We start from the raw sequence: 11,542 nt of genomic DNA, 5'->3' as shown, positions 1-11,542 counted from the left end.
CAAAAAACAACGAGATACCATTATCCACCTATGAGGGTGGCCAAAATCCAGAACACTGACAATATCAAGTGCTGGTCAGGATTTACAGGAACTCCCATTCATTGCTGGTGGGAACGCAAAATGGTATGGCCACTGTCAAAGACATTGTGGCAGTTTCTTGCAACTAAATATACTCTATGATCCAGCAACTGTGCCTCTTGGAATTTATTCAAAGAAGTTGAAAACTTATGTCCACCCCAAAACCGGCACATAGATGTTTACAGCTTTATTTATAATTGCCAAACCTTGGAAAAAACCAAGACGTCCTTCAGCAGGTGAATGGACAAACTTGTGGTATATCCAGACAATAGAATATTATTCAGTACTAAAAAGAAATGAGCTACTAGGCCAGGAAAAGACACAGAGCGGGTTGGGCATGATGGCTCATACCTGTAATCCCAGAACTTTGGGAGGCCGGGGCAGGTGGATCACTTGAGCACAGGAGTTCGAGACCAGCCTGGGCAACATAGTGAGTTCCTGTCTCTATATTTAAATTTAAAAAAAAAAAATTGCCGAGGCACAGTGCCTCATACCTGTAATTCCAGCACTTTGGGAGGCTGAGGTGGCTGGATTACCTGAGGTCGGGAGTTCAAGACCAGCCTGGTTAACATGGCGAAACCCTATCTCTACTAAAAAACCGTCTCTACTAAAAATACAAAAAATTAGCCAGGCACGGTGGCAGGTGCCTGTAATCCAAGCTACTCTGGAGGCTGAGCCAGGAGAATCACTTGAACCCGGGAGGTGAAGGTTGCAGTGAACCGAGATCACGCCTTGCACTCCAGCCTGGGCAACAAGCAGCAAGATTCTATTTCGGGGTGGGGACAGAAATTATAGGCGGGTGTGGCGGCTCACACCTGTAATCCCAGAACTTTGGGAGGCCTAGGCAGGCAGATCACCTGAGGTCAGGAGTTTGAGACCAGCCTGGCCAACATCGCAAAACCCCATCTGTATGAAAAATACAAAAATTAGCGGGTGTGGTGGTGGCCGCCTATAACCCCAACCATTCAGGAGGCTGAGGCAGGAGAATCGCTTGAACCTGGGAGGCAGAGGTTGCAGTGAGTCGAGATCACGTCATTGCACTCTAGCCTGGGCAACAGAGTAAGACTCCATCTCAAAAAAAAAAAAAAAGAAAAAGAAAAAGAAATTATAGGAGACATGGAGGAATCTTAAATGCATATTACTAAGTAAAAGAAGTCAACCTGAAAAGGCTATGCAATATGATTCCAACTATACGACATTCTGGAAAAGGCAAAACTAAAGAGACAGTGAAAAAGATCAGCACTTCCCAGGGGTCGGGGAGGGGAAGAGGGATGGACAGATGGAGCACAGAGGATTTCTAGGGCAGTAAAACTACTGTGTACACTATAATGGTAGATACATGCCATTATAAATTTATTAAAACCCGTAAGACTGTTTAACACTAAGAACGAATCCTAAAGTAAACTATGGACTAGGTGATAATGATGTGTCAATGGAGGTTCATCTGTGTAACAAATGCACCACTCTGGTGGGGGATGCTGACAATGGGAAGGCTAGGCATGCGTGGGGACAGCAGGCATATGAGAAATCTCTGTATCTTCCACTCAATTTTCCTGTGAACCTAAAACTGTTCTAAACATTAAGATCTATTTTAAAAAACACTATAAAATGCTATGATGACAATTATATATAATTAGCCTATGAGAAGACAACAAAATTTTAACAGTGATTTGTGTCATGATTATGGGACTATTTTCTCTTTTTCTTTTATCTAAAATTGTAAAGACTTTTTTCACACTTAAAATATTTTTAATTGACCACTGAGGAAAAATTTTAAACCAATCTTATTCTAATTTATATTATTCCTTTCCAACTCAGTACTTAGTTAAAACAACGGATCTTCCTCATTGATTTTTCTGTTTTTGACTAGAATTTTTCTCATGTTGGAATCAAAACCATTTTTGGCTTCCAACATTAAGTCTGTTTTTAAATATCTTAGGTAAATAATTCGGAAATCAAGCTGGCAGAACACAGGGTCATTTTGTAAGGTATACGTTTCTAAAACCAACAGAGTACTCCAGACTGGCTTTGGCAAGTTCCCAAACTTTCTAAGAAAGGACCCTATAGGTAACACCTATTTATTCCCAGGTTCCTCACCTTCCTCCACATTTCTTTACCTTAGCAATCCACCCAGCACCTTCTGCTCCACATTCTCCTGTATTTCCTCATAAAGCAGCGCTTCTTCCATTCAACCAGTTCCTTGTCCCCATATATCATTCATTGATTCAACATTCACTAAGCACTCTATTTTTATAGAGAGATATTAAAAATGAAGAGAACCAGCTTCCGCTCCCTGGAGCTCACAATCTAGTAAGGGGGAAAGATCTTCAAAACAAGTGACTGCTATACAATGGACGTCAGCACACTTTTTCTGTAAAGGGCCAGACAGTATATACTTTCAGCTTTGCAGGCCATAGTCTCTGTGGCAGCTATTCAGCCCTGTCACTGTAGCACGAAAGTGGCCATTGATATAATGTAAATGAATGAGAGTGGCTGTGTTCCAGTAAAATTTATTTTTACAAAAACAGGCAGTGGGCCAGATTTGGCCTGTGTGCTATTGTAACCCGTGGTATACAGCATACTAAATAACATCCCTAGAGCTGAGAGAGCTTGAGAAAGACCTGCCAGACTGCCTGCCCTTTTACAAGGAATAGCCATCAAACCTTAACTGGACAGCCAAACCAAGCTATAAGAATTCTCCTTGAAACTGGTGGAGCAGTAATGAATTTTCCCCCTAAAAGTCACTGAATTGGTTGCTCAAAAATACCAGTTCTCACCCACAGTTTTCAGACAGACATAGCTGCAGAATGTGTTGCAATTAATCTATTATTACAGTAGAGTTACTGGTTGGTTAATACAGTACTGGTTTTCAAATTTTGTCTTCAACACTTAGAAAAGGGTAGATCAACTTGGGGACACATGGACAGAAAGACTGGAACAACAGCCACTAGGGACTTGAAAAGGAGGAAGGGAGGGAGGCAGTCAAGGGCTGGAAAACCTTCCTATTGGGTACTATGTTCACTCTCTAGGTAATGGGATCAATAGAAGCCCAAAGCTCAGCATCATGCAATATGCCCTTGCAACAAACCTGCATATGAACACGTGTGTACCTCCTAAATCTAAAATTAAAAAAAAAAAAGGAAGAGATCAATTTTATCGCTAAAGCATCCCCGTGGAAGTCTGTCAGCCTGAAACTGTGTACCACCCCAAGTGTGCCTGCAGAAGCAAACAGTCCATGTACATACTGTCAGCCCTGTATGTTTGCATCAGAAGGGATCTTAGAGACCACTGAGTCCAGCCTTCTTCATCTGGATAACAAACTCACTCTTTAGCTAACAACTCAAACATGTCAGGTGTGAATCAGTCACAGTCTCACTGATATGGATCAAACATACATGAAGTCAAACAAGAGGAAACAGAGGAGACAGTTAAGGAAGGGCAGAAGGAAGTAAGATAAGACCTCCTCCAACCAAGCTGGATAATCTGCTCAGATAGATGCCTTTCCTTTTAAATTCTTCACTGTTGTTCATCATAGAAAAACGTGAAAATGTATGAAAATAAAAAGAAAAAATAAACGCCCAATATTATCAAGGGGTAACAACTATTGTTAACAATTTGGTTCTTTTCCCTTTAAATCATTTTTCTACATATATTAGAAAAAATTGTTTTTCATTAAATTGCTTTCTCCTTTATTCATGAAATGCTTTGACATACTTCCCCATATTCTTTAATATGGCTCAAAAGTATGATTTTATAATATCTATATTAAAAGTTTACCAAATGGATGGACCATAATTTATTTTAAATTTCTCCCATTATCAGATATTTAGATCATCTCCTTATTTTTTATAACATTAAAAGTTGAAAATAATACTGTGGGAGCTTATAAACCTACTTAAATACAATGTTGTCTATTAGTCACTTGAAAGCAAGTAGTTCTCCAAAACAGAGTAATACCTGGGGCACTGTAGGTCAAGGCAGAGTACGCATTAGTGACCACAGGAAGAAGCATACTCCTTAGGTGTAGGCATGGGGGTACTGGACCCATGTCATCATCCCCAGCTTACTGGACAATTAGCCATCTGAGTCCTTGAACTTCTCTACTAAAAACAGATCAGATAGTAGAGTCAATCAATATCACAACTGGGACCCAAGGGCAATGGTAGCACAAGACCGAGCTCTGACTGCTTTTTCTGCAACAACCAGCAAAGAAAAAGTATTGTGGCTTGACTGCTATTACTAAACTTGGGTCAGCCTGGGCAACATGGTGAGATCTCCTTTCTACAAAAAATTTTAAAAATTAGCCAGACATAGTGGCATGCGCCTGTAGTCCCGGCTACACAGGAGGGTGAGGTGGGAGGAAAACCTGAGCCCGGGGAAGTGGAGTCTACAGTTAGGTGTGATCACGCCACTACACTCCCACCTGGTCAACACAGTGAGATCCTATCTCAAAAAAAAATTGTGTAGGAGAAAGGATGATAAATAGCTGTGACAGATGTTTCATGTATAGCATTTACTGAATTTGTGGGATATTCCTTCTGAAATAGAAGGTCAACTAATTGGTCTTTCTCCCAAGGGCATCTGGAGGAGGAGGGTTCTCTTCCACGTATTTTTTTCTGCTGGGCACAATGGCCAGAATGTCATAACAAATGGATATGGATGCCAGCCAGGCAACAGCAATAGTATGCTTCCCAAAGTAGCCTGGGGGCTGTGAAACCTCAAGAGTTTCTATTAGTAGAACCCAGATATACCTCGCTTAGTTTAACTGCCAATCAGAAAATTAAAACAAATTAATAATCTAGTTCATACCATTTATAATGCTGGAAAGCCTCCTTCCTAGAATAAATGGATTGCCTAAAGCAAGCCAGAGGAAGAGGAATATAACTTACTAGAAGGGGAGAGTTTCAATTGCCCTCTTGAGTTACATACACACAAAAAAGCTCCAGTTTAGATCTCAGTTTCCAAATTAAAGATCTGAGGTGAAAGGAACATATTTGTGTTTGCCTAACATAACACATAAAATCCAGTAAAATTAAGTCTGAGCCAGTCAACATAATAAAACAATGTTATTCTTTTATGGCCGGGCACAGTGGCTCACATCTGTAATCCCAGCACTTTGGGAGGCCGAAGTGGGTGGATCACCTGAGGTCAGGAGTTTGAGACCAGCCTGGACAACATGGTGAAATCCTGTCTTTATTAAAAATACAAAACAATTAGCTGGGTGTGGTGGCAAGCACCTGTAATCCCAGTTAGTCGGGAGGTTGAGGCAGGAGAAACACTTGGAGCCAGGAGGCGGAGGTTGCAGTGAGCCGAGATCGTACCAGCCTGGGCGACAGAGCAAGACTCCATCTCAAAAAAAAAAAAATTCATTTAATTAAAATGAGAAAAGGAACATTCCTAATTAAACTCCGTGACTAACACTGTGTTTGTCCATGGATATTTGTGAAAGAAATTGCTTTTCAAACCTAACTTTCCCAGAGTTTTCTAGGATAATTCATATTTTGAAAACAAACAGAAAAACAAAACAAGCACAAAGTAATAAGGACAACTTTCTCACCCCTCTCCTGCAATGTGTATCTGTTTGACAGAGATTTGCACGAAGAAGCACAAACTCTTCTTTTTGTGTTTTTGCCAAAAGAACTTTGGACATGCAAAGAGAAAAGGACAAGGACCAAAGAAGTGCCTTTCAACACTACTAGAAGAATCAAGTTACAGGTCAATTTGTCACATGTGGGAAGTAATCACTGTCACTCCTTATTCAGAACACTGGAAGTAGCTGAAGTCAATGCTTCAATACAATAACACAAGGTGGCCAACAAACTCATGTAAAACACCACATGTCACTAGTCACAGTATCTGATTACAAACAATCCCTACAGGCCCATATGGGAGTATGTCAAGAGTACGTCAAGTTTACTGGAAAGTGTTAGGACACAGCATGCGCACTTACCTTACCAGTGCGTCTGGTTTGCTTAGCTGGTTATTAGGAATACAGTTTTCCATTAAGTCCTTGTGTGTACTTGGGCTCTTGCTAGTGCATTTCTGCTTCTTCTCATTTTTACTAGATGAGGAAGGAATGCTCCCATTTGTGGCGCTATGACTTCGAGGTGAGGAGTTCACAACTCCACTGGCATTTTTGTAATTTTTTGAGGAAGCAGTGCATGAGTCCTCTTTCAAGAGATTTTCTGTACTTCCCACAAGATCATTATTTAATCTTTTACTATTGATATGGTTTTCCATATACTCAATCTCTTGTATTTTAGAGTCTACAGGTTGTAGAATATTGTTGTTATTTATTCCAAGGTTGTGTTTTTTGGCATCCTTGTCCTTTTCTTTTCCTTTTTCTCGGTATTCTATCTCTGGCAAAGTTGTGGAGAGTTTTTTGTTGGCTGGGATACCTCCGTTGTGGTGTATAAGGATCGAAGAATCCATATCAGGTAATCCTTTGGCTGCTACAATACCAAAAACAAACCAACAAACAAAAAGCCCACACCGGAGTATTTAGTTTTTTAACAACACAGATTAATTCAACAAATTATTATCTACACTTAAGAAATTCACATTAGTTTGCACACTCATTTAGAAGTAATAACCACAGTACATTACGCTAATCAAGAAGAAAATCCTCATAATTTACTAGAAGATGTAGGAAGAAAAACAGAAGAAAATCCAAATACATTTAAGAAACTCCACATTTAGAAAATCGCCATCATTTATGAAAATGATGGCCATTAAAGGTCTAGTCTTGAAAACAAGATCAGGGTTTTATAATTAGGGCACACTTTGTGTATTAGTCAAATCAAACTCACCTATCATTGAGGTGAGAGGACAAAGGCAGATCCTAAGAAGTCATATTTTTTAAGTACCTGGAGTAAATGAACTGCTAATAACTTTACTGAAAAGAAAGAGGTTAAATGAAACAAAAGAAGAGGAATAATTTTAGGATACAGGACATCTATCCTTTTTCTGGACTCTAGTGTTGAGGTAATAAGGAAGTCTGTATCCTTCACCAGATCACTCAGAAAGAATTTTGTGTATCAGGTCTACACATTCCAATTTATTAAAATCTACTTGAAGAGATATTTTTGTACCACATCAGACAAAAAGATAATTTTGAAATATATAAAAACACGACCTCAAACTTTCAACTCTCAAACCAATGGAAACCAGTTACTGCCAATTATCTATTTCTATTGGTCAAATGCCCATGAGAGAGATTCCATCAGAAATGGTTCAATTTAAAATCTGCATTACATTATACGAAGCATTTAGAATACGACCTATCCATCTTGGCTCTATTCAGAAGACATCTGGCTTCTAAAGTTCAATTCTACATGTCTACATCTCCATTGTGCTTATACTTTGATTCTTGACTTGCTTCAATTACCAATTCACATAGTTTCATACTATTTTGTTGCTAAGAATATATATTTTAAAATACGTAAAACAGGCTGGGCAAAATGGCTTATGCCTGTAATCCCTGTACTTTAGGAGGTGGAGGTGGGAAGATTGCTTGAGATCAGGAATTCAAGACCAGCCAGAACAACACAATGAGACCTCATCTCTACAAAAAAATAATTTTAAAAAATTAGCCAGGCATAGTGGCATGTGCTTATGGTAGCAGCTGTTCAGGAGGCTGAGGAGGGAGCATTACTTTGCTCCCAGGAGTTTGAGGCTGCAGTGTGCCATAACTGTTAGCGCTGCACTCCGGCTTAGGCAACAGAGTGAGACCCTCCCTGTCTCAAAAAACTAAATTAAAAAAAAAAATCAGAATTAAATTATAAAAAAGATATAAATATATTTTAAAATAATAAAATAAACATATTTAAACACATAGTCTTCAGACAGTATGTAAAAAACTTCATTCACAATCTGTATTTCATTGACCAAACAAAACAATGACCCTGAGGAGAAACACTATTAGACAGAAAAAACAAAATCCTCGCTACTTTTCCAGAAAAGAAAATTCTACCAAGAGACAAAATAATGACTAGCCTATTAAGCCAACAGCTTTAGGGTAAAGACCTACCTTCCTCGGCCTCTTTTTCTTGCTTTTGTAGCATCTGTTGCTCTGGAGGGAGAGCTTGTTGAAGAAGTTGCATGTAAAACTCATTCTCTTTTTGTACTTCTTTTTGCTTCCTTAACCGCATTTTGTAGCTTACGTAACTTTTGAAGCCAAAGCCCAAAGTTACCACAGGGTACCCAATACTAGAAAGAAGACAATCCAGCCAGTAATTGCAGGTTTAAAATGAACCATGTGTGTCTCAAGCACATGAGAATACCTATGGCTTAAAATTTAAAGATAAATTCTAATTGATGATGGTAGTTGAGAATAGCATTCACTAGACACACAAATAAATGTAATGTCCACTGTGGAAATCAGAAGCAACTGGCACACAGAACAAAACCCCCAGGAACAACAGGACTGCTAGACCATAAGAGGACACTTCCCATTAGACTTTGGCATTCTTCAAATTAATTCAAGGAGTCACCACAGTTGACTGTCAGATACAGTGGCTAATCCCTTGAAGAAATACTGAAGAACTACCTTATGCATTAGAACTTAGGCATCTATTTGCACCCTTTTTTTTTTTTTTGAAACAGAGTCTCGCTCTGTTGCCCAGGCTGGAGTACAGTGGCGCGATCTCGGCTCACTGCAACCTCCTCCTCCCAGGTTCAAGTGAGTCTCCTGCCTCTGCCTCCCGAGTAGCTGGGACTATAGGCCAGCGCCACCATGCCCAGCTAAGTTTTGTATTTTTAGTAGAGACAGGGTTTCACCATGTTGGCCAGGATGGTCTTGATCTCTCCACCTGGTGATCCATCCACCTTGGCCTCCCAAAATGCTGGGATTACAGGTGTGAGCCACCACGCCTGGCCTGTATGCTTTTGAAAACTAAAAGGGTAGAGACTTTATGCATAGCCAAAAGTAAACATGTTAAAAAAAAAAAAATCACAAGAACATCATTTGATTTTTAATACTAGAAGGCAGGGTCAAATTCAGGTGACTACTTTAACTTAATCTTCTTGCTGCCTGACGGGTACTGCCACCAGCTATTCCTTGAAGATTGGTTCATAAACACTCTGCCATATATAAATTCTGTCATACATAAATTCAAGAATCATTTAAATAAGTATCTGATATGATCAGTGCCAACATTTGGTTTGTATCACCAAATTAAACCAGCTGTACTTAGAACTCTAATCTCTGGGATAGAAAGTTAAATATTTTCATTGAACTTATCAGCCTGCCTAACAACATTTCAAAGCCTCTGCAAACACTGTCAAGCCCATATAGGTTTCACTAACATGAAAATGTATCAATTTATAATTAGTCTAAATGTGGTCTCACTACAAACTTATGGTGACATGTTTTTTGACCAAGTTCATTTAATTTGTTTGTAAAAAGACTAAAAATACTGGAAACAGTATTTTTTTTAGTTGATTACTGTTTATTTTGGTTTCTGCCATAAATATTAGTAAAAATTGGTGTGTTTAGGAGAAACATACATTAGGTGGTAAGTTCCACAATAGATATAAATAAGAATCAAGCTCATTTTTCAAAAATGTTTCATGGTTAAGATGAATAATTAATTAATAATATCTTAATATTCATTAGCATGTTGTAAAGAGAAATAATATTCATTCAAAAATTATTAATAATATTATCTTACTTTTATAAATAGGCTAAGGAAATTCTGAATTATTTTAGGTTTCATGCAATAGCCATATATTTCATCAAGACCTTCTGGAATCTTTACCTGATTATAATAAACATAGCTAACATTCATCAGACACCTATGTGCTTGGCATTAAGTTGAATACTTTAGATGTATCACTTCAGTTCCTTTTTCCCATGACCCAGAGAGGCAGGTAAGAAAACCATGGCTTAGAGGCAATGACACACACAAGGCAACACAGCTGTCAGGGGACAGAGCTGGGATTCACCCATCTGCCTGAAAAGGGGGCTCATGCTCTTTCCAACCATGCTGTACTGCTTTCTGGGTCCATGTAAACTTTCTAAGAATAAATTTACAGTTGAACTTAACATTCTACAGTGAAATGAATTATAGATAAAGAATATAATACTGGCTGGGTGCGGTGGCTCACGCCTATAATCCCAGCACTTTGGGAGGCCAAGGCAGGTGGATTACTTGAGGTCAGGAGTTCGAGACCAGCCTGGCTAATATGATGAAACCCTGTCTCTACTAAAAATACAAAAATTAGCCAGGCATGGTAGCATGCGCCTGTAATCCCAGCTACTTGGGAGACTGAGGCAGGAAAATCGCTTGAAGCCGGGAGGCAGAGGTTGCATAACCAAGATCAAGCCACTGTATTCCAGCCTGGGTGACAGAGCGGGACTCCGTCTAAAAAAAAATATATATATACACACACACACACACACACACACACACACATATATACACACACACACACACACCACACAATTTATGTAATACTTACCAGTGAGCAGCAAATGGACGACAAAGGTCTACATGAAAGTTTTTGAGATCTTTAAATCTAATGGCTGCTTCAATATAAACAAAGAGGATCCAGAGAGACACTGTAGGCAAACACACTCCCCTTTCTGTGGGAAAGCAGCAGAGAGGCAAGCATGAATGAATGATACAGTAACTAACAGATGGATTGTTTGGGAGACTAATTCAACGACAGTAACTTTCATTAAGATCTTCACCTAAACTAAATTAAAAGGCAAACTGATCCAAACGGAAAGCTTTTATATGACAAATGATTCCACAGAATCACTGACAAAAATAAAAGACAAACATCCTGGCAAAAAATATTTACAATGTATGTAAAACAAAGGATTCATAGCCCTGACATACAAAGAGCTCCCACAAATCAATAAAAGGTAACTGAAGAAAATAATTTACAAGTCGCAAAATAAGAACTATAGATGGCTAAAAAACATACAAAAAGATGTTAACTATTGATTAGAGAAATACAAATTAAAACAATCAGATTCCATTTTCTTAACTATTAGATAAAATTCTTAAAGACAGATAATAGCATAGGGAGGGTATGGGGAAAGGTTCATTTTCATACTTGGCAATAATATAAATTGGGGCAACTATTTTAGATGGCAATTTGGCATTTAAATGTAAATACTTGTAGCTTTCCTTTACCCAGAAATTCCACTTCATTTTTTTTTTTTTTTTTTGAGACTGAATCTCGCTCTGTTGCCCAGGCTGGAGTGCAGTGGCGCGATCTCGGCTCACTGTAAGCTCTGCCTCTCGGGTTCAAGCAATTCTCCTGCCTCAACCTCACGAATAGCTGGGACTACAGGCGCCTGCCACCGCGACCGGCTAATTTTTTGTATTTTTAGTAGAGAGGGGGTTTCACCGTGTTAGCCAGGATGGTCTTGATCTGCTGACCTCGTGATCCGCCCGCCTCGGCCTCCCAAAGTGCTGGGATTACAGGCGTGAGCCACCACACCCGGCCCAGA

The 11,542-nt window shown here is 39.1% G+C and overlaps 1 protein-coding gene across 1 annotated transcript in view; it reads right to left on the bottom strand.

Moving 5' to 3' along the window:
• Positions 1-11,542, bottom strand: part of TMEM57 (transmembrane protein 57) — a 63,709-nt gene that overhangs the window by 44,504 nt on the left and 7,663 nt on the right. The window contains exons 3-5 of the mRNA XM_011977904.1: positions 10,540-10,663; positions 8,108-8,286; positions 6,029-6,530 (exon numbers count right to left, since the gene is read on the bottom strand). Coding sequence (XP_011833294.1) covers positions 6,029-6,530; positions 8,108-8,228 — 623 coding nt within the window. The 5' untranslated portion in view covers positions 8,229-8,286; positions 10,540-10,663. The remainder of the gene's footprint in view (positions 1-6,028; positions 6,531-8,107; positions 8,287-10,539; positions 10,664-11,542) is intronic.

This window comes from Mandrillus leucophaeus, unplaced genomic scaffold (assembly GCF_000951045.1).
Source record: "Mandrillus leucophaeus isolate KB7577 unplaced genomic scaffold, Mleu.le_1.0 Scaffold185, whole genome shotgun sequence".
Lineage (NCBI taxonomy): Eukaryota > Metazoa > Chordata > Mammalia > Primates > Cercopithecidae > Mandrillus > Mandrillus leucophaeus.
Note: the sequence above shows the minus strand (reverse complement) of the source record. Positions and strands in the feature narration are given on the sequence as shown.